The 23739-nt window shown below is 43.3% G+C and overlaps 2 protein-coding genes across 11 annotated transcripts in view; one reads left to right on the forward strand and one right to left on the reverse strand.

Moving 5' to 3' along the window:
* The window catches only part of SYTL2 (synaptotagmin like 2), a 126660-nt gene that overhangs the window by 78738 nt on the left and 24183 nt on the right, over positions 1-23739 (reverse strand). The window contains exon 1 of one of the 10 annotated variants that reach the window (XM_053304266.1): positions 7276-7372. The exons of the other annotated variants lie outside the window; for them this stretch is intronic. The gene's annotated coding sequence lies outside the window, so the exon portion shown is untranslated. Of the gene's footprint in view, positions 1-7275; positions 7373-23739 lie in introns of those variants that run through there. 10 annotated transcript variants of the gene reach the window in all.
* On the forward strand, positions 13709-17529 carry LOC128348716 (sodium/hydrogen exchanger 10-like). Its single transcript, XM_053304316.1, has one exon. It carries the CDS (start codon positions 13880-13882, stop codon positions 17237-17239), a length of 3360 nt encoding a protein of 1119 aa, XP_053160291.1. The 5' UTR covers positions 13709-13879; the 3' UTR covers positions 17240-17529.

Genomic DNA, 23739 nt, shown 5'->3' on the forward strand with positions numbered 1-23739 from the left:
CCACAGGCATCTGTTGGGCCACTGTGTAAAATGGGATGCTGGACTAGATAGGCCTTGGGCCCGATTTATTTATTTATTTAACATATTTGCATAATGCCCTAAACTCATGTCTCTGATCCAGCAGGGCTGTTCTTATTTAACTGCTTTTGGACTAAAACTCCCATCACCCCCAAACCACAATCAGGTATGATGTTAATTGGAATCCAACATCTGCAAGAAAGCCAAAGTTGTGTAGCCCTGCTCTACATTCACATGTTATGTTTAATACTTGTACAAGTGTTCAGTAGACACAGGTAAAGATTAGTGTTCCCTGTAACAGGGATTCGCTGATGACATTGATTATAGCTCCCATCATCCCCAACCAAAGGCCACTGCTGCTGGAGATGCTGGGAGTTGTAGTCAACAACATTAGGGAATCCATGAATCACTGGTAGAGATCTGCATACAAGTACAGTTATTCACGCATTATATTGAACAAGTGCTTGTAATTAACTTAAAGGCTTAGGGCCAGGTTGCTTGGGAGAGTGCCTTCTTCATTCACTATGATCCCCACCGCACATTAACATCATCAGGAGAGGTCCGTCTCCGGCTGCTGCCAGCTTGGCTGGCGGCAACTGAAGATTGGGCCTTCTCTGTAGCTCTTCCTGGCCTCCAGAATGCACTCCCTATGGATACAAGAGGCTTCGTTCTAAAGGTAAAGTGTGTCGTCAAGTTGGTGACAACTCCTGGCACCCACAGAGCCCTGTGGTTTTTCTTTGGTAGAATACAGGAGGGGTTTACTATTGCGATCTCCCGTGCAGTATGAGATGATGCCTTTCAGCATCTTCCTATATCGCTGCTGCCCAATATAGGTGTTTCCCATAGTCTGGGAAACATACCAGCAGGGATTCGCAACCTCTGGCTTGCTATGTCATTTCCCAGTGTACCATTAGCCTTTAAAAGAGCACTAAAACACATACCTTTTTAGCCTGGCCTTTAGTGATTACTGAAATGATTTTAAACTGGTTTTAATTTTATTTGTTTTTAATGAGCTATTTGTTTTTATCTGTTTTTCTATTTGTGAATTACCTGGAGCCATTTGGAACACACACACACACACACACACACACACACACACACACACACACACAGAGCAGTATACTTCCTATTTATATCCTACATTTCAGGGGCTTGTATCCAGGTTCATTTTTAACAGGAACACAGGCACAGTCCTTTAAACCAACACATGTATGAGTGTACAGATGTCTGTACTCTTGTACATCTGAACAGGGTTACAGACTCATCAATCTATATGCTACAGCTACAATAACGACGACTACAAATAATGACTACTTTCCACAAAAGTTCCCAACACGATTTACACAGATAACGTAAAGAAATAATGGTCCCCTGTCCCCAAAGGGCTCACAATCTAAAAAGAAACATAAGATAGACAACAGCAACAGCCGCTGGAGGGGTGCTGTCCTGGGGATGGAGAGGGCCAGTTGCTCTCCATCCCGCTCAATAAAGAGAAACACCACTTTTAAAAGGTGCCTCCGTGCTGTACAACAATAGGGATGTGCCCAAACCGTGGTTCAAAGCGTGGTTCAAGCACTTTTAGAGACATCCAAAAGGGAACTTTAATAAAAAGGAGAGCATACCCTTACCTGCTCACTGCTGCTCCATTCAGCTTCCTGCTGGGGTGGCACGCATCCCAATAACCCCCAAGCGGCGTCAGCACAAACATGGCACCTGCACATGTACCATGCAGGATGCTGGAGCAGCAAAGAACAGGAAAGGACCGGCTCTCCTTTTTATTAAATTTCCCTTCTGAATTTCTCTAAACGTGCCTGAACTGCGCTTCAAACCATAGTTCCAACTTCTGGCACATCTGGGGACCCAAGTTTGAGAAGCCATGCTTTAGGGACTGAAGTTTCATGCAGCATCTCTCTGATGGTGAAATGTTAAGTTGCTGCTTCATTTTTTATGCAGGGGTTAGAGGATCTTCCCTAGAGATCTGTGGATCCAAGTTTGAGAACCCCTGCAGTAGAAGATACTGAACTGGTTTCAATACTATCCCCAGATCAGAAGCCAAGACACATGGCAGTGATGTGAAGGAAGGAATCCATTGAAGGGAAGCGAAGGAAGGAATCCATTGAAGGGAAGCGAAGGAATCAATACGATACTTTTGCAATCAGATAAATTTCTTTAGAACCTATTATAAAAAGGATATCTGGAAAAAAATTAAGGGATTTCAACCCATCTAAGAGAAAAAATGGATGCTGTGCCTATTCATGATGCAAGAGACCTAGGATGGGCACTTTACACACACACTTAATTTAAACATAGGCACAAGGAGCTCCAAATTTGATAATTTCTCTGACCAAGTCACCCCCTCTCTCCTTCTTCTACACACTCTCTCCTAACCCAGCCATTCACCCACAGGAGGAAACTACAGCACAGAGGTTCTGGCAAGGAATCATTCATCTCCCACATTTAATATTTTATTTATTTATTCATTCATTCAGTATATTTGTATCCCATCGCAAACACGCGTCCCTGGGCGGTTTACAACAAATACAACAAAATTAAAACATTAAAAACAGGTTAAAACAAACTTTTAAATATAGCTAAATGCTTAGGTAAGCAGATGTGTTTTAAGAGTCTTTTTAAGAACTACCAGAAATGGGGAGGCTCTTATTTTGGCAGGGAGCACATTTCCAAAGCCTCAGGGTGGCAAGGTAGAAGGCCCATCCCTACGCAGCCAGCTGACAAGTCTGTGGCTATTGCAGGAAGACCTCCACAGATGATCTCAGTAGGCTGTGGGGCTCATAACAAGGGCAGCATTCTCTTAAATACCCTGCCTGGACCTACACTCACATATTTGGCCCCAAGTTAGCAGTATACATGTATCTATCCAATGAACATCTCAGTTGCAAGAGAGATATACCTGTATCCATAGCATTATGCTCAGATGCACAAGAGATATACTTGCATCTATAGCATTATGCAGTCCAATGCATCCTCTTTGACCTACACCTGCTGTAGTCAAACCTGCTTTCGTTTGTTGAGCAGCAGCACAAAGGAATATGCTGGCACAGACCTTTTCATGGACCACATCATTCCCACTTAAGAAGATACCCATTCACAACATCAATTCTAACAGAAAACAGCGTGACAAAAACGCCACCCAACTACCACTGGAGAACAGTGTGGGCAGGTGTCAGACGACAAGTCTCTCACTTCCTCCCTTAGCACCTTGAAATGGCTAAGAAGGAGACAGCATGGCAGACAGGACAGGAGTATCAGCAAAGGGAGAAATCCATCACCACTTGCCTGGGACAACCTGGTCTAGCTCTTCCTGCTTAGCTTGCATCTGAGGAAGCCAGGTGGGAAGGGGATTGAGACAAGTCCAAGAAGTCACCAGGTACAATGAGCAACTAGGCAGCTAGATTGTTCCATCCCTGGATAGATCCTTATTTATTTCTTGTAGCAAGAGTCTATACATTTCAGTTACTTGTATGGCATGTGTTTAAAAAACAACAAAACAACCCACTGAAAGACCGACATTCAGAATATGGTTCTTATTTTTAAGCAGAGAGCTCCAATCTTCCAGATACCGCAAAACAGTAACCCAGTAGCCAGATAAATTATCCTTTTTTGCCTCATGCATATCCATTTAGCAGGGCAGCTTTGTCCATGGCGTGATTGTTCCAGGACTTTTTAGCGGGGCTGCAGAACTTTGGCCCTCCAGTGGTCACTGGACTATGACTCCCATAATCCCCAGCCACAGTGGCCAATAGTCCGGGATGATGAGAGCTGAAGTCCAGCAATAGCTGGAGGGCCAAAGTTGTGCAGCCCTGCTTCACCGTATAATTGAAGAAACTACTCCCTTTTCTCTCCTCCACACCCTCATGCAGGGCACACGGAGGACCACAGCTGGTCTTGTAGTAAAGTAAAGTGTGCTGTCAAGTTGATTTTGACTCCTGGCTCCACCTTGGTTTGCATTTGAATGAGATACTATATGTGAGCACTGTAAGATAATCCCCTTAGGAATGGGGTCGCTTTGGGAAGAGCACCTGCATGCTTGCAGGCAGAAGGTTCCCAGTTCGCTCCCTGGCAACTCCAAGATAAGCCTGGGAGAGACTCCTGTCTGCATCCTTGGAAAAGCCACTGCCAAACTGTGCAGATAATACTGAGCTAGATGCACCAATGGTCTGACTCAGTATAAGGCAGCTTCCTCAGTATAAGGCAGCTTCCTATTCCAATATCTTAACAATCCCATTACATCTGATTAAGTAAATATTGACTTCCCGCTCACCAATCAGCACGATTCATTAACTATACAAGTCAACCATTGCTATAGTAATTCAAAACATATATCCTACACATTGCAAACTCGATTTTACTCTACCCAACCTGCTATTATTACTAAATTTCAAACCCTGCTGAAAAGTCGATATTAGAAAAATAGTTCTTTAAATATAGTAAGAATGGTTTCCAATCTTCTTTAAAACATTCCAAGTTTTCATCCCTTATCAATACTGTAAGTTTTGGCATCTCAGCATATTCCAAAATTTTTATCAACCAATCTTCTTTTGAGGGCATTTCATTGTCCTTCCATTTCTGCGCATATACTATTCTGGCCACCATGATTGCATACATTAAAAATGTTAAGTTTCTTCTGGAAAACTCTCCTTGCGTTATTCCCAGCAGGAAGGTTCTGGCCTCTTAGGAAATGTCATTTAAAAATTTTTCTTCAACTCATTATATATCATATCCCAAAAGGCCTTTGCCTTCCCGCAAGACCACCACATATGAAAAAAGGTTCCTTCACAATGTCCACATTTCCAACATTTGTTTGGAACATTTTTATACATTAATGCTAATTTTTTGGGTGTCAAATACCACCTGTACATCATCTTGTAATAATTTTCTTTTAAAGTATAACATGCAGTGAACTTTAAATCCATTTTCGATCATTTTTCCCAAGCTGCCATATCTATATTATGACCCACATCTTGAGCCTATTTTATCATAGTCATTTTAACCACTTCATCTCGTCTCCTCCAAAAGCAACAGCTTATACATCTTAGAAACTAATTTTTCCTCATTTTCACACAGCTCCTTCTCAAATCTCGACATTTGATCCTCAAATCCAACTTTAAGATCCTTCTTATAGATTTCATTTAACTGATGGTACTGAAACCAGTTACTAACCAAATTTTGTACTTCAATTAGGTTTTTTAATTTACAGCCCTGTTCTTGGAAACATAACAAATCCCTGTAAGTACTCCATTCAGGTTGCATATTTACCTCTTTACGTGCTAAAGCTTCAATCGGGGACAGCCATAATGGAGTTTTAGATTCCAACCATTTTTTATATTTTACCCACACTCTCATTAGACTCCTTACATAGTGATTATGAAAATCTTTATGCACTTTACTTTTATCATACCACAGATATGAATGCCATCCAAACCTTCTATCGAATCCTTCCAGATCAAGTATTCTGAGATTTCTTAATGTTATCCATTCTTTTAACCACGTCAAACAAACAGCATCAAAATACAACCTTAAACCTGGCAGGCTAAGACCACCTCTTTCTTTAGCATCTGTTAAATTTTTTAATTTAATTCTTGGTCTTTTCCCTTGCCAAACAAATTTGGTTATGTCCTTTTGCCATTGCTTGAAACAAGTTAAAGTGTTAATTATAGGAATAGTCTGAAAAAGAAACAGCATTTTAGGTAAAACATTCATCTTCACAACTGAAATTCTTCCCATTAAAGATAAGTTCATTCTAGTCCATCTTTTCAAGTCAGTTTTTACTGTATTCCATATTTTGATATAATTATTTGAAAACAACGAAGAGTTTTTGTTTGTCAACCAGACATCCAAATATTTAATTTTCTTCTTCACTTTCAGTTCACTTATTTCAAAAAATCTATCATTAGATTTCTGGTCCATATTTTTTGTCAACACCTTGGTTTTAGTCTTATTTATATAAAACCCGGCCAACTGGCCAAATTGTTGTATTTTTTGCAAAAGTCTTCCGATCTTCTCTAATGGATTTTCTTGAAAAAACACCACATCATCCGCAAAGGCTCTAAGTTCATACTCTTGTTTCCCAACTTTCGGGCCTTGTATTTGACCATCTTCTCTAATATTTCTGCAAAGCACTTCCAGTACTAATATAAAAAGTAATGGGGAAAGTGGACAGCTTTGTCTAGTTCCTTTTTGTATTTTACAATTATCTGATAATTCCCCATTTATAATAATTTTAGCGTATTGCTCCAAATATATTGTCTTGATAGCCCCAATAAAATTGGTACCAGCTCCCATTACATCCAATAGCCTCCATATAAACTTCCAGGATACATTGTCAAATGCTTTCTCTGCATCCAGAAAGATCATAGCTATCTGTTTATCATTGTGTTTTTCATAATACTCCAATACATTCAGAACTGTTTTCACATTATCTCTTAATTGTTGTTTTGGCAAAAAACCTGCTTGATCTTCGTGAATAAAAAGTCTTTACAACCTTCATTCTCCTTGCCAAAATGGCAGCAAAAAGTTTATAATCATTATTTAAGAGTGAGATTGGCCTGTAGTTCTTGACTTGCGTTAAATCTTGATCCGGTTTTGGAATTACTGCAATATTAGCATACTTCCAAGACTCCGGCATAATTCCTCTTTGCAAAATATCATTCATCATCCATTGCAAAGGTTGTAATATTTGATCTTTAAAAGATTTGTAGTATGAAGCTGGTAGCCCGCCCTATGAATATGACTAGCAAATTTCATGAAAAAGTACAAAGTATTCTAACTGACCTGCACAGTGGCAGCTTTGATTCAAGATTAAGGAACTACTGTACTGTATATGTGAACCGTATTTAGTACGTACAGCCAAACAAGTATCAGTTTGTCATAGCAGTAGCTTCCCAGTAACATCTTTTATGCTCAGCTGGCTTCAAGTGATCATAGGCAAGTACATTTTACAATATCTCCATCCAGACCAGCTGTTCCTATACTTGGCATGTTTATCAAAAAGTCTGAGATAGGATCGCGTCCAAAGGCAGGACTAATAAAGCATATCTCAGAACAAACAGAGTCTAGGGTTATCACAAAAAATGGCTGTATCACGAACACATTATATGCTAGTTAGTCAAAGAATGAAACAGCTCCTTGCTTAGGTAGTATTTTATGCCCTCTCTTCCTCCCAGCCAACTTCACAGGAATGATGTAACACTGAAGTTTGGGCCAGATGGGGAAAAGCTGCATCACAAAGTTACTTACATTGACTTTAGAGACTGAACAGAAACACACCGTAAACACTGTGTACCCAATTTGAAACATTTTTGGCCCCAAACAGTTTGCCTCCCATCCAACAGGGGGTGCTGCAGCAAATACCTCTCTGGTGCAATAAACAATAGGACATACCATGCAAGGTCAGAGGACATAATCAAGACAAAAGGCTAGAGTGGCACATGGGCTGAACTTCCAGTAAAGACTGAAAGCCATTATTAGCCATACTCTAGGGATGCTACAGGCTTCTTTTTCTGTATGTTCACACAAAACAAGGCCCAAGTTAGAAAGAGCATAAACTCCCACCTTTGTTCCCTTTTGTATTGGGGCCCAATCACAGCTACACTAAAATCCTGGGTTTCTATACCTACTCTCACCTCTGCCTTTGTAAACATTTAAAAATGGTTTATCAATGAGAACCAGGAAATGGCCTATCCAGAGATGCTCCTCTCTAGTCTTTCCCCCTCTCTGTGCAGTAGGGTTGCCAACTGTCCCTCATTATGCAGTATGTCCCTCATTTCAGGGATGAAATGTTGGTCCCTCTAGGGACAGCATTTGTCCCTCAACAATTCAATTGCATATAATTCAATTACATATACATCAATGATACTCAGGCTCTTGATTACCACTGCATACACCTCACTGCCCCCCAACCAGCCAGCCCCCACAAACTTGTGTCCTTCATTCAGGCAATGAAATGTTGGCAACCCTACTATGCAGAGAACTAGTGCCAGGTCAGTTTAAGGCAGTGTGGCATGAAGTGTTGCCAGATAACCAGGGAAGAGAGCCCAGCTGGTTTTGTAGCTTTTGAGCCAGTTGCCAGAATATTTAAAGGTGGGGGTTTGGGCTGGTGGCTGGTTGTTTAAAGTTAGGCAAGAGAGACTATGTAAAAAGCAGCATTTGTGCTTACTTAGTTGTGTAGACTGTTATACATATACCATGGCATGTTGAACCTGTGCCTAGAAAAGGTGAGACTGAGCAGTTATTATTATTATTATTTTACATTTTATATCCCGTTCTTCCTCCAAGGAGCCCAAAGCGGTGTACTACATACTTAAGTTTCTCCTCACAACAACCCTGTGAAGTAGGTTAGGCTGAGAGAGAAGTGACTGGCCCAGAGTCACCCAGCAAGTCTCATGGCTGAATGGGGATTTGAACTCGGGTCTCCCCGGTCCTAGTCCAGCACTCTAACCACTACACTACACTGGTATGTGTGAGGTTCCTCTCCAGCTGTTCACAGAAGGTCTTTTCAGCCAAGAGAAGCAAGGCAGCCAGACCAAAAGAGAAAAAGAGTTTGTGGCAACCAAGCAATGGACATTGCCATTGCACCTGCTTCCATGTGCAGTTCCTCCAGCCTGAGCACAGGGTTCCCGGAACTATTTTAGTATTAGAAGAAGCTGTTGTTTGCCGGCAGGGAGTGGGGACTAAAAGTTGCCAGCCCCAACAGAAATCTGCATTGTGTAAACAAGGCCTCCAAAACATTTGCTATTGTACTTCTGTATAGGTATTGTGTTTCCTGTATGTCTGGAATCACCCATGAGCAGCAATGGGTTAACGTTTAAGGAAAGAGAAGAGCAACCTCATGGAACTGCAAGGGATTACAAATATGGCTTGTGAGAGAGTCAGGCAGCCAATTCTGGATCCAGATACATTAATTAGTGTTTTGCATTTAACTTCAGTGGCAACACAATTTGACATTAACATTCCATGGGTGCCCGAGAGCTCAAGTAATCCACAGCAAAAAACCTCACCAGAAATCCACATTGCAAGGGATTTAATCAGATTGCTGGGTTTGTGCAGTTGTTGAGTGCAAGCTAGCAGGAATGAATGGCAGAAAGCTAAAGATGTTATGAATGCCAAAAACTGTTTTTCCATGAAACAATTCAGCAATTTTGTTCTAGACTGTAAGTAACATCTTTCCCCGTGTGGAAAGATGCATTCTACAAAATATGTTCCTCAAAATATATACACATATTATTAAAACCTGAGTATCCCATATTTTGCTAATAGGTGCATAACAGACATCAGTTAACCCTACTTCATTCCTTCAACTCTATCAAGTCCTGTTGCTGCTGTTCTACCTGCAAGGCCTTTTTGTAAGCCTTAGAATCATATCGCTGGAAGGCATCTCAGAGATCTTATTTATTTATTACATTTCTATAGCACACTATCCATCCAAAGGCTCTGGGTAGTGTGTCTGGGTGGACTGGATCTTCTAGTCCAATCCCCTGCTCAGTATAGGAAATTTATAGCATCTCTAACCAATGGCCATCCAGTATCTGCTTGAAAACCTCCAGCAAAGGAGAATTCACCACTGCACAAGTAGACTATTCTAGGGAATCTTAACGTTGGGTCCCCGGATGTTATTGGACTTCAACTCCCATAATCCCCAGCCCCAGTGGCCTTTGGTTGGAGGTTATGGGAATTGAAGTCAAATAACATCTGGGGACCCAACGTCGAGAATCCCCAGACTATTCCACTGTCAAATAGCTCTTACCATGCAGATATTCTAGCCTAAATCTGCTTCCTTGCAATTTCAACCCATTGGTTATAGTCTTGCAGGAGCAGCAGAGAACAAGTCTACTCCTCCTCCTATGCAACAACCACTGTTCCCTCTAAGGTATGCGTGCACTCACAAGTTTTCTGATGTCTACTCAGTTAATTTTAGATCCCACTCAAGTTGAATTAGGAAGGCCCCACTCTGAATGCATGTGCGCACACAGTGCCCAGGGGCGTAACTGTAATAGGGCAAGGGGAGACAGTTGTCTGGGGGCCCTCTCTTGGGGGCCCCCTGAGGCAAGTCACATGACAGAGTCCCCAGCCACGCACCCGCCTGGGTTTCCCTTCAGTTGTATTCATCCTCCGGATCAGTAGGATGTTCCGTGGGTGGGGGATCCGGTGATTTCTCCATTGTAATGGACGGACCACTACCTGGTTAAGGTTGGTTTCACAGCCGCAATCCACCCGCAATCCATCTAACAGGATGGTCCGTCCAAAAAGGCTGCTGGACCCAGTAGGATTTCAAAGGGCCTTGGAGGATTTTGATGTTGGTGCGGCCGGTGATTCTGTCGATGCCCTGGTGGGAAGCTGCAACACGGAACTCATCAGGGCAGCAGACATGATTGCTCCTAAGCAATCCCTTCTGACCAGCTTCAAAAATTGCCCCTTGGTATCCTGAGGAGTTGCGGGGGCTGAAGCGGTTGGGTAGGCGACTAGAACGCAAGTGGAGGAGAACTCAGTTAGAATCCGCAAGGATACAGCATGTGACCCATATGAAGACTTATGCAGTGGTGGTGCATGCAGCGAAAAAGAGATTTTCTTCTGTGCGCATTGCAACTGCAGATTTGTGCTCAGCAGAGCTATCCCGGGTTGTGAGGAGTTTGGTCTCTGCTCCTTCTACTTCAAATCAGTCCCCGGGGTCATTCTGCTATGATGCTTTTAATGGGTTCTTTGCGAACAAGATCTCCTGTATACGGGCCGACTTGGACTCCACTATTTCTGCAAAGTCTATGGAGATGGTGTCCAGCAATCCCTCTTGCAATATTAGATTGGATCCGTTTCAATCTATGACCCCCTTGCCCAACTTGGCTGCTTCTGTCTAGCAGGGAGATTGATGGAGGTGACCTAGTTAATATCATAAATGCATCACTGAGGGGGGGTTGGGTGCCCCCTTGTCTGAATGAAGTAATGTTTAGACCACTCCTAAATAAGCCTTCCATGGACCCCTTAGCAATGGATAGTTACAGGCCAATCTCCAATCACCCTTGGTTGGGCAAGGTGATTGAGAGAGTGGTGGCCGACCAGCTCTAGGCAGCCTTGGAGAAAACTGATTATCTAGACCCATTTCAAACTGGCTTTAGAGGTGGCTATGGGGTTGAGACAGCCTTGGTCGACTTTTACCAGGGAATCGACAGAGGGAATGTGACTCTGCTGGTTCTTCTGGATCTCTTGGTGGTGTTCGATACCATTGACCATGGTATCCTTCTGGATCGCCTGGGGGAGTTGGGGATAGGGGGCATTGCTTTGCAGTGGTTCCGCTCTTATCAACAATTTAAATTGTTGCATTGTTTTAACTTTTATATGTGTTTTAATTGTTTTTATGTTAATCACCCAGAGACGAAAGTTTGGGCGGTATAGAAGTTTAAATCAATCAATCAATCAATCAATCTTGGGTGGATTCTAGATGGTGGAGCCCGGTGACAGCTGCTCCTCAAAACAGGAGCTGTTATATGGAGTCCCCCAGGGCTCCATTCTGTCACCAATGCTTTTCAATATCTACATGAAATCGCTGGGTGAGGTCATCAGGAGATTTGGTGCTGGATGTTTTCAGTATGCTGATGATACCCAAATCTACTTTTCCTTTTCATCTTCAAGAAATGGCAATCATTCTCTAAATGCCTGCCTACAGGCAGTAATAGGCTGGATGAGTGATAACAAATTGAAGCTGAATCCAAGCAAGACGGAGGTGCTCATTGTGGGGGCTCAGAATCTGAGGGGTGAGTTAGATCTCCCTGTGCTAGACAGGTTTACACTCCCCCAGAAGGAGCAGGTGCGCAGCTTGGGAGTACTCCTGGACCCAGGCCTCGCCCTGGTATCTCAGGTGGAGGCCATGACCAGGAGTGCTTTCTATTAGCTTCGGCTGATTCGACAGCAGCGCTAATTCCTTGAAGAGGGTGACCTCAAAACAGTAGTGCATCAGCTGGTAACCTCCCGGCTTGTCTATTGCAATGCGCTCTACGTGGGGCTGCCTTTGTACATAGTCCAGAAACTTCAGTTAGTTCAGAATGCGGCAACCAGATTAGTCTCTGGGGCAACCTGGAGAGACCATATTATGCTTGTTTTGAAACTGTTACACTGGCTGCCAATATGTTTCTGGGCAAAATACAAAGTGCTGGTTATTACATTTAAAGCCCTGAACGGCTTAGGTCCAAGTTATCTTAGAGAGCGCCTTCTTCTGCATGATCCCCACCGCACGTTAAGGTCATCTGAGGAAGTCCATCTCCAGTTACCACCGGTCCGCTGGTGGCGACTCAGAGGCGGTCCTTCTCTGTAGCTGCTTCTGGGCTGTGGAATGCACTCCCAGGAGAAATCCGTAATTCAAGATCATTACAATGCTTCAGGAGAGCCTTTAAAACCTATCTGTTTGGCCTGGGCTTCCAGGGTTTTTATATGACTGAAAAATGTTTAAATTGTTTTAAATGGTTGCCCTGTTTTTCCAGTGTTTTTTAGCTTTGAATTGTTTAACTAGTTTTATTCTGTTTTTATAGTTTTCATTTTAACTGTTAACTTGTTTTAATTGCTTTTATCTTGTTGTAAACTGCCCTGAGCCAGTTTGGAGGGGCGGTATATCAATCAATCAATCAATCAATCAATCAAATAAATAAATAAATTGTTCTACTAAGAAATATCTGCCTACTTTCCTTTCACTATCCCTACAACTGTACTAGATTTCACAAGCCCACTTGCTCCTCAGATGTTCATGCATCCGCCATCTTAGGATGGATGACATCACAAACCACACCATTGAGGTATCCCTGTGTGTCACTCACTACAACTGTACCAAAACTGGTTCAAATCGGTTAGGCAGTAGACAAGTTAGCCCTCTTGTGCCTCAAATGTTCACGTGTCTGCCATCTTGGATTGTGGTGGATGACATTACAAATTACACCATTGAAGTGTCTCTGTGTGTCCCTACAACTGTACCCAGTTTGGTTCATATTGGTCTAGGCACTGTGAAGTCGATAGGGCGCGCACACACACACACACACACACACACACACACACACACAAACACACAGCTGGGAGATCTCATAAGCCTACTGGAAAGTAGACTTAAAAGAAGAAGAAGAGTCAGAACAGTCATTGCTATTTCAAGAAAAATGCTAATTTTTTTTAAACAGACATACACCTCACCTTAAAGAACTTTGAGATGATCTCTGAGAATTTCTCAGTGCAAGAAAAGTCCTTTTGTGTATTCTTCCCCACAGTGTAAAAGGCAGTATGTTGGACAGTTCTCAGGTGTTAGGAATCCAGGAAGCTGCTTTATACAGAGTCAGACCATTGGTCTATCTAGCTCAGTCTTGTCTAGACTGACTGGCACTGGCTCTCCAAGATTTCAGGCAGGAGTCTCTCCCAACCCTACCTGAAGATGCTGCCAGGGATTGAATGTGGGACCTTCTGCATGCAAAGCAGATGCTCTGCCACTGAGCTACAGCCCCATCCAATTGTTAGATTATAACTTCCAAGGCTACTGTGGCCAAGGATGATGGGAATTGTAGTCCAACAACACCTGAGCACTCAAGCTCGAGAATTCCTGGACTAAACCAACAGACCTACAGCAAGCAATCAAACAGGGGCCATCACTAAGTAATAGAACACAGGGTTCCATTCAGAAGGTTCTAGGTTCATTTCATTCTAAAGCAGTTGAGGGCTGAGCACAATAACTAACAGTCCTCCTACCGAGAGGAGGATGAAGCTGGCGCTCAGGTGTTCAAACCTCCTTCTGTCCCAGCAGCACCTTGCTTCAGAAAAGCAACTTGAGGAGTGAAAAGGTGCACGTGAGCCTCCCATCTTTTTTCTCTTTTTTTTGGCAGAGATGAATCCTTCAAACTTGAGCTTTCCTACCATACATCCTAATCATGTGGACCACCACGCCACCCCACTCATTTCAGAGAGCCACCTTCTTCATAGGACACATTTCCACATTCTCCTTCGGGACCAGCCATACCTCCTGCTGGTGGTGGTTGTGAGCTTCACTCTGGGAGCATTGTTACGAACCATTTTGAAAGAAACCAATCCTGTTCTTGTACTTATGTTTTTCAATGGACTTGTCCTCGGAATAGCAGCCCATTTCCCACTCAAGCTAGATTTTGTAAAGACCATTGCGAATATCGACCCCACACTATTTTTTCATTTGTTTACACCAGCCATCATATTCACGGCTGCACTCGACATGGACTTTCACGTATTTCAAAGATCGGTTTGGCAAGTGCTAATTCTTGCAGTTCCTGGAATGTTGCTGAATTGTGCTCTTTTTGCATGGCTATCTTTTCAAGTCAATAAGTTTAATTGGTCCTGGAATGAAAGCATGTTGTTTGGAATAATTCTGAGCGCAATAGACCCAGTCCTTTCTGTGTCTTCTGTGAGAGACATTGGCCTTTCAAAAATAGTTGTTAACTTAATTAAAGGAGAGTCTTTGTTTACTCAAGCTCCCACACAAATTTTTTTTGAACTTTTTACAGACCTTGTGAAGCAGCAGCATCGTGAAGTGTTTGAAGAAATTGTTAAGAAGGTGTTCTTAAAATTCTTTGCAAGTGCAGTATTTGGATTTTTGAGTTCAAGGTTAGTCATTTATTGGCTGCAAAACGTCTTCAATGATGGAATTGCTGAAGTAATTATAAGTTTCTCGATGGTATACATAATTTTCTTTATTGCTGAATGCTTTAGAATGTCTGGAGTTATCGCCCTTTGTATTTTGGGACTTCTTTTAGATCCTGTAAGCTTCAGCCCAGGAGTGGATTTATTTCTTTATAGGTTCTGGGCAACGCTGATGTTTCTGTCTCACATTTTGATATACCTTATCATGGGCATTGCGATCGCTCAAAAAGCACTTCCATATGTACATAAGCGTGCTGTATTTTATATTGTTATTATATTTATTACACTCAATCTTGTACGGGCTTTAGTTGTTTTGGCATTGAGCCCTTTTCTAAGTTATTTTGGCTATGGTTTTAACTGGCGCTGGGGAGCTGTTCTTGTCTGGAGCGGAATGAGGGGTACTTTTACTTTGAACATGGCTCTTGCTCTTAGCCAAGAAAAATCGCTAATTGGACAAGAGTTTACGACCACAGTATTAATGTATTCAGGAACAGCATCTCTGTTGACCTTGATAATTAATGCTACCACAGTGAAAAAGCTGGCTATGGCATTAGATCTTTGTACTATTACGCTTCCAAAACGCATGGCACTATACAATGCTGTCCAGCGTATCAAACAAACTGAGGCCGACACCCTGTCAATGCTGAAACTAGATATATTTTTGGCAGATGCTAACTGGACAATGGCTGAAGAAGCAATCAAAATGGATTATCCTTTTCAACTGGATTCAGAAGAAGTTTCCAATCTGACCAAAACAATTAGATGCCAAGAATGTAATGCCGATCTTACATTTAAGAGAAATCCTCAAGAAATTGACGATTTAATGGAAGAAGCCAGGTTGCGTGTCTTAACTGCCCAAATGGCCAGTTATCGGAAGCAATACAGCAAAGGAATGCTCAATCAAAATGCTGCCCAGACGTTAATAGGTGCAGCAGAAAGCTATATTGACATTAAAGGAAAGTTTATGAATATTCAAGAAGTCAAGACATACTCTGAAACCAAAGGAATACTGGTAAGAGTTCGAAAATGGCTCTCAGATTGGGTATACAACGTGAAAGGCGAAAAAACTAAACCATCAAAAAATGCGTTTCGGAATATGTGTCACCAAATAGTATTTTTGGATGAATTTGAATGCATGAGCACTCTTGTAACTTTTTTGAATTTCTTTCCTATTATTCTGAGTTTTATACAGAGTGCCAACACGTTATTTCTTCCACAACTAGTCATGAACAACCATTATTTTCTGACTTTGTATATAATAGAAGCAGTACTGAAGGCTTTAGCAATGGGGAGAGCCTATATCCGTTACCACTGGAATAAGTTTGAACTTCTAATCATAATCGTGGGAGTTATCGATGTCATGATTATTCGTCTCTCTAGGCATTCATATCAGGCATTTCATATGATTGCGTTATTCCGAGGTATTCGAATATTAAGAATTCTGCGGGTCTTAAAGCACATGATACCCCAAATGATAAACTCAATGAGCAAACAAATCAGCAAGCAGCTCATTTTCCAGTATGATATTGCAAAAGGATATGCTCAGGGTGAAGAAGATATTGCATGTTTAATTAGACAGATCGCTGGCCATGAGAGAATTTATAAGGAAATAAATAAAATACTGAAAACAAACAAACAAGAGGCTATGAAGACGCTGGGGTTACTGCAACGGGACAGTCCAGATATCGTCACTGCCGTGAAAACCAAACAGGCCATTCAAACAGTGCTCAACACAGCTTCCGAAACCCTTGATTTGATGTTATCAGGAGGAATTGTTGATAATACAGAGGGAGCTGAACTGCAGAAGCTGATCCTAATGAAAAAGAAGGAGCTTGTACTCCTTCCCTTTACAATTCCATCACCTACTGCAGAGGAACTTTTACAGAACGTCATTTGGCTACAGAACGATGAAGACCGCATAGAATACATTCTGAAAAAAGTACAAATTCATTGTTATGACCTTGGAGATGTCATATGTGTAGAACATGGACAACCAGAGGGCATCCATTTAATTATATCAGGAGTGATACAGCTTCATGGTTCTGCTCCTCGTTACGGAGTTGACAGAGAATTCTATTACCAACTCCATCCTCCAGGAATTCCCTATATCGACTACTTGTCCACTGGGGCCATAATAGGAGAGCTCAACTGTTTAACTGAGCAAGAAATGGAATATACAGGTACTTGTGAAACTGCGGTACAGACATATTTTCTCTCTATAGCAGATTTGTTTGAAGCTTTTGCCAAGTTTTCGGAAATCCCATCCCTAGAACAGAAAATATGGATGAAACTTGCTCTTGAAGGTGCTGTCAGAACCTTCAAAGAATACCTTCCTGACCAAGACTGGTTATACAAGATGTGCATGCTGTTTTCTAATATATATGTGATGGACATACCAGAGTACACCAGACATGACCTTTACAGTGGGACTATCGAAGATATCCTCCTTGTACATGGAACTGTACAGGATTGTAAGACACAGCAGCGTTATGCTGCACCACACATTTTACCTAAAAATTGCCATCAAGTACTAGGCACCGCTCCAGCAACTAAATTGCTAATTATACAAACTACATAGCAGTTGGCAAGGAAGAGCAGTGAAATACATGGTGGTGTTGGTTAACAGCATGCAGGGCATTGGAAGAGCGTTAAGGCCAGCTTGGAACCAGCTTTGGAAATGGATACTGACAGTGTACAAGAACGTCAGGAGTAGGATACTCCCATAACCCCAAATGGAGGAAAAAGATATGAGAAACCAACACCAGGACTCAGCCCTCCTGCACAAAGGTCTGGCATGTTGTAAAATGAAGCAAGGCACACATGTTAATATGGGGCTTCTGGTGGACCAATTAATGCTTTTATTAGTTAGTTGTTGTGTGGAATGTTTCAATTTAAGAAGTTTGGCAAAATTTTGCTCAGGCAGTAAAACTGATAGCAAAGACATTAATACACAAGCACAATCTAGACTGTTCAAACTTATAAAGCGTTTGCAAATAGTCGATTTGTTACTTTGTTAAAAATCTATGTAATAAGCATTGAGCTGATTTATGCCTCAGACCAGGCCAGAGGTTGCCAGTTTGAATCCCCGTTGGTTTGTTTCCCAGACTATGAGAAACACGTACATTGGGCAGCAGCGATATAGGAAGGTGAACCAACAGAAGGAAGTACTTTTTCACACAGTGCATAACTATGGAATTCTCTGCCACAAGATGTGGTGATGGCAACTAGCTTGGATGGCTTTAAAAGGGGCTTAGGCAGATTCATGGTGGACAGGTCTATCAATGGCTACTAGTCTGGTGGCTATAGGCCACCTCCAGCCTCAGGGGCAAGATGCCTCTGAATACCAGTTGCAGGGGAGCAACAGCAGGAGAGAGGGCATGCACATACCTCTTGCCTGTGGGCTTCTCAGAGGCATCTGGTGAGTCACTCTGTGAAACAGGGTGCTGGACTAGATAGGCCTTAGGACTGATTCAGCAGAGCTGTTATGATATAACCTGGAAGATGCAGTCAAAACCTTTGGTTGTGTGCCCACATGCCTTTTGCACTGCAGAATTAGAGTATACAGTCAAGAAAAAGGGGTAAAAATGTCACTATGTTTTAACTTTTAGAGTTGCATTTAACTGCATTGTGTTCATTTTAATGTCATCTGCATTGTGAGGTACTGAGCCCAGAGATGTGCGTTTTCTGGAAAAATCCCCATGTAATTTTTGTCTTATTTGCATAAAAGTAGGATAATTACACACACCCCTCAGAAAACGTTGCTAAAAAATTATTTTTCCTGATGTCCTAAATAGATTGTGATCTGATCTTGCATATTGTTTGACCCGTATGTTTTTAAAAGCCACCATATTACCCTCCTGCTTACAGATCAGTAAAACATATCAACTCACTCAAACACTTGCTGGAGATAACCACCTGAAGAACATTAATCCCAATGCAGAAATTGTTAAGCTTGCCTAATGGTTGCAGGGGATTCCAAAAGGGGGTACACTAGACTATTACCCTTAGGGTTACTTGAAGGGCTCCCAGGGGAGCCCTTCTTGCCTCCCTACGCTGCAGCTACATGATTTAATCTCTCATATGAGGATCATTGTCTTGAAGTCTATGTGTCTGCTGCAGAAAGGGAGAACAGACTGTGAGGACCCGCCCCCACTGCCCCCCCCCCGCCGACTGGTTGGCTACGTGCCAATGTTCAGCATGCCCCTCCCCCTCAACATGACAGCCTTCGGAAAATCAGCACTGAGTACTCTCAATGAAATTCATAGGATTACTTATAAGACTCCTTGTGAGTGACTTAGAGTAGATGTGAGCCAGTGACTGGAATAGCCCATCTCTCTAACTACAACACTTAAATTTGTGTTTTCTCACACACACACACACACACACACTTAAGTGCTACAGTCAGAGAGATGGACTACTCCAATCTTGGTTCACATCCACACTAAGTCACTCATGAGTACTCCCACTGAAATTAATTAGTATTCCTATTAATTTAAGAGGATTATCTTCCTTGGGGGCCTGACTCTCCCACTGGCAAAAATGTTGATTCCTTTTTTCTATGGGCCATTAAGAGTAAGCTCAAATAGCTGTTGCGATTAAGCTAAAAGTCAGTAAACCCCAGCTGGATGAAGTGTAGGACTGAAATTTCCCAGTGAAATACTTAAAAACAGGACAAAATAATAAAACAAACAATATTACTTTATTAAACACTACTTTGAACATATTTAAAAAATGATCCAATGCCCACATTGTATATTGGGTACTATATGTATATAAGATAATTTTTTGGTATACCTGTGATTTTATTGAGTTTCTTTTTTCAAATTAGTGTGTGCATAAATAACATTGTTATATTAGTTTCTCCTGGTTTTAAGTATTTTGCCTGCTGTACAGGTTTTAAATATTTCATCTGATGAAAATTTATATTGCATTGTTTGCTGAAATCAAACAATTTGATATATACCTTCTAAATCTTTAGTGTTGCTGAAATCTCCCATTGCATCTCTGGGAAAGTAAACAGAGGCAACCCTTTCTGGGTTTCACAGCTTTCTGCACTGGAAACTAATTGACCTCTCTGAAATCCCACCTACACATCCTTCTTGGTTAGCTTTACCGCCTGGTAGAAGATGTTGTTAAGAGTTGCACAGCCTTTGTAGAGCGAGTACTGTGAGGACAACAATCGGATCATTATATGGTCCTCAAGTTCCCCCAACCCTTGTGAAGGTTTCCGATATACATGCTTCCAGGGCTGGTGAGAAGAGAAGAACCCGCCATGCTTAAGTATGTAAAAAAAAAGACTGCTGGATCAAGCCAAAGGTCCACCAAATCTAGCATCCTGCTTAATGCAGTGGCCAATCAGGTGCTTCTCAGACTGAAGGCTGTAAGCAGAGAGAGGGCAACCACTCCCTCTAGTTGGTGTCACCCAGCGCCTGGTGTTCAGGGGAATGCCACCTAGCTAGTCCTATCCTCCCATGGATTTGTCTAACCCTTTTTAAAAACCATCTAGATGAGGGGCCATCACTACATCCAGCAGCAGCAAACTCCATGGTTCAACTACACACTCTGTAAAGAAGTACTTCCTTTTGTCTGTTCTGAATCTCCCAGCATTTTGCTTCAACAGATATCTCCACGATCATTATGAGAGAAGAGAAAAACTTCTCTATCCACATCATGCATAATTGTATACACCTCTATTATGGCCCCCCACACCCACCTTCCTTCTAAACCAAAGGTAAAGTAAAGCTTGACGTCAAGTTGGTGTCAGCTCGTGTTGATCACAGAGCCCCTGTGATTGTTTTTGGTAGAATACAGGAAGTGTTCACCATTGCCTCCTCCCATGCAGTATGATATGATGCCTTTCAGCATCTTCCTATATCACTGCTGCCCAACATAGATGTTTCCCATAGTCTGGGAAACATACTAGCGGGGATTTGAACCGGCAACCTCTGGCTTGCTAGTCAAGTCATTTCCCGCTGCGCCATTATGTGGCTAATTCTAAACTAAAAGGGCCCAAATGTTGTAGTGTCTTTCCTCACAGGGATGTCGCTCCAAACTCCTGATCATTTTGGTTGCCCTTTTCTAGCTCTACAATACCCTTCCCCCAAGGTATGGCGAACAGAACTGGACTCAGTATTCCAAGTGAGACACACCACAGATTTATATAAGGGCATTGCCATATTGGCAGTTTTATTTGCAATCCCTTTCCTAATGATCCCTAGCATGGAATTAGTCGTCTTGACAGCTGCCACACACTGGGCTAACATTTTCAGTGAGCTGTCCACCACAACCTCATGATCCTTTCCCTGGATCATTTATTGACAGCTCAGCCCCTGTCAGTGTATATATGCTTATATGAAGCTGGGGGGGGGGGGGACTTTGCCCCAATATGCATCACTGTACACTTACTTACATTGAACTGCATTTGCCATTTTAAAGTCCATTCACTTCAGTAGGAGAGATCCTTTTGGAACTCTTCACAAGCCTTTTTAATTTGTTTTAATTTTATTTTAATTTAATGTTTTTTTGACAGTTTGCATTTTACATACATCTTTCCCCCTCCCCCCCCATCCCTTCCCCCTTACACATTTACTTACAAGTTCCATTTGTTCCAGGTTCCATTTGTCCCTAAGTATATCCAAGCCAGGGTCCATGTCTCCATGCACAAAGGCATACAGATATTTATTAAGTTTTGAAAGAGGGGACATCTTAATGGCATGCACTAATATATCTGGAGTTGCTGGGGCCGCCAGGGTAGCGAGTCCGAATTGAGCAGATATACTATGTTTCAGTTGCATATACTGCCAGGCACTGGATGGGGGTAAGTGAAACTCCTCTTGCAGGGGTTTGTAGTTCTCCTCCTCATTGCAACAGCAGCAAGAAATCCTTACAGTTCTTGTCAATAGATTGGTGGAGTGGGGGTGGGAAGCAACCCAAATAGAGTCTCCTGGGCCTAGAAAATCCTGCTGGCACCCCTGTGCCCCCATAAGTACTATCCTCTATAATAAAAGGCTTGGTGTCCGTCCGTGGACGGACACCAAGCGTGTGTCCGTGCCTCCGATGGTCGTTCTGGGCATGCGCGAAGCAGGGAGGGCAGGGAGACACAGGGCAGGGAGACACAACCGCCGGCACCCGGCGGCCATGTTGGGCGGCCAAGCGGCCGCCCAGAAGAAGCCGGGAAGGCGCGGCGGAGAAAATTGGCCGAGGCAGCGGCAGAGACGCCGCCACGGCCAGAAGAGACAGAGACTGGGCCGGCGGGGGGCCGGAGTGGAGGCCGGCGGTGGCGGGCAGCCCTGGCCCGGCCGGGGAGACCGGCGGCGGCACGGAGGCCGAAAGCGAAGGGCCCGCGCTGGCCAAAAACTCCAAAGACGGCGGCGCCCGGCCCAGGGGTCCTTGCTGCAGCATGGAGGCAGGCGGGCATGGAGGCAGGTGGGGGCGGGAGGGAGAATGGTGGCGGCGGGCCCGGAGCCCAGAACCTCGACCATGAGCTGCGGTGGAGAGGGAAACTGGACGGGGGGAAAAAAAATTAGAAGGGGCAAGGGAGAGGAAAGAGGCAAGGGGGGGAGGGGGGGAGGGAAGGGAAGGCTAGCGCCCGTTATTATAACGGGCTAAAAAATACTAGTATTAGATATTGTTGCTATTTTCTTCTCTAAGAAATGGTTTGCATTTCACTATATGGGTAGCATTACTCTTCCCTCTGAGCAACCTGTGATCAACATTCAGCACAATAAAAGGACAGGGTTGAATCCAAAAGAGAGAGACAGTCTTTAGAAACACAGGCAGTAAAAGACTGAGCCCCTCTTTTGGATTTCACTCCTGTCCTAATTGTGCGGCAAAGGCAGAATCTGCTCTGCCGTTCCATAAGCTGTGGTGAAAGCAACATGCAGATGTATTCTCGATACCAAAGCAGCAAAGTTGAGTGGAAAGAAGAGAACCTACAGAAGAAGCTAGCGGAATATGGAGACATGTCTGAGATCTCCAACCTTGTGAATTCCTAAAGCATTCCTGGCAACAGGGCTTGCCTTTGTGGTGAGTAAGGAGGGGCTACCTGAAGGGGCCCCAAGCTGAGCTGGGTGGCTTGCAGTTTGTTGAGTGTACGGTCTGCTGTGAGCTAGGGAAGAAGCAGCTGCAGGTCTGGGAGACGTCCGAGGGACCCTAGAACCAGAGCAGGAGAACACTGGCAGCAAAGTACAGATTACTGAGAGGCAGCTCTGTGGCCTTTTCATGGGCACTGCTGGGGAAGCCTGGGCCCTTTCCAGCCTAGCTGCTCAACAGCAGCAAAATGCCTCCGTTTGGGCAAGTCGCATTCAGAAAGTAAACAGCAGGGGGAGTAGTCTCGCAGCAACCAGCAACCCGAAAAGACAGCAACGTTTTCACGCCAGATACATGACGGCCTTGCTCTTTATCGCAGCAGTTAAATTCGCAACAAGGCATTGGAAATGTGAACAGCACCCTGCTGTCCGTGTAGGGACTGCGGTGTCACGACGCAGGAAGTGTGGAAGCACACTTCGGAGATACCTCCTGACCCCATTGTGGGGTCTAGTCTGGAAAGCGCCCTGGAGACAGTGGCAAGGCCTGTTACTCTACCAGCATTTACAGTCCTGCAAATGCCACACCACTTGGCAATACTGATAATCGGGGTGGGGGATGCTCTAAGGTGGGGGGGATGACTGATAATCTAAGGGGAATGCTCAAAGGCACTCCTTGCCCAGGGCACAATTTATCCTAGGGTCAGCTCTACCTGGCAATCACAAAATGCATTTAACTAGGCTTTTAGCATCTAGGACAGAGAAGACCAGCTTCGGTACACTTGGTGCCAATGTCTCCCTTATCCAAGGGCCAGGGCAATTATGCCATATCAACCAACTCCCACATGTGTGGTCAGGCTCCTTAACAAAGCTGGACGCATCCAGCAACAAACTCTTCACAGTTAATGGAGCACATACACTCATGAAGAGCCAGTGTGCTATATTAAGACACACACACACACACACACACACACACACCAATAGGAATGTGCTAACCGACTCGCTTCGAGCCGGGATCAGCATCGAGCCAGCCTGGTTTGGGCAGTCCGAATTC

This window comes from Hemicordylus capensis, chromosome 3, assembly GCF_027244095.1.
Source record: "Hemicordylus capensis ecotype Gifberg chromosome 3, rHemCap1.1.pri, whole genome shotgun sequence".
Classification (NCBI taxonomy): domain Eukaryota; kingdom Metazoa; phylum Chordata; class Lepidosauria; order Squamata; family Cordylidae; genus Hemicordylus; species Hemicordylus capensis.

What these genes read in the sequence shown, in the direction of transcription:
- LOC128348716 (XM_053304316.1), top strand. Translation starts at nt 13,880, where the DNA reads ATGAATCCTTCAAACTTGAGCTTTCCTACCATACATCCTAATCATGTG.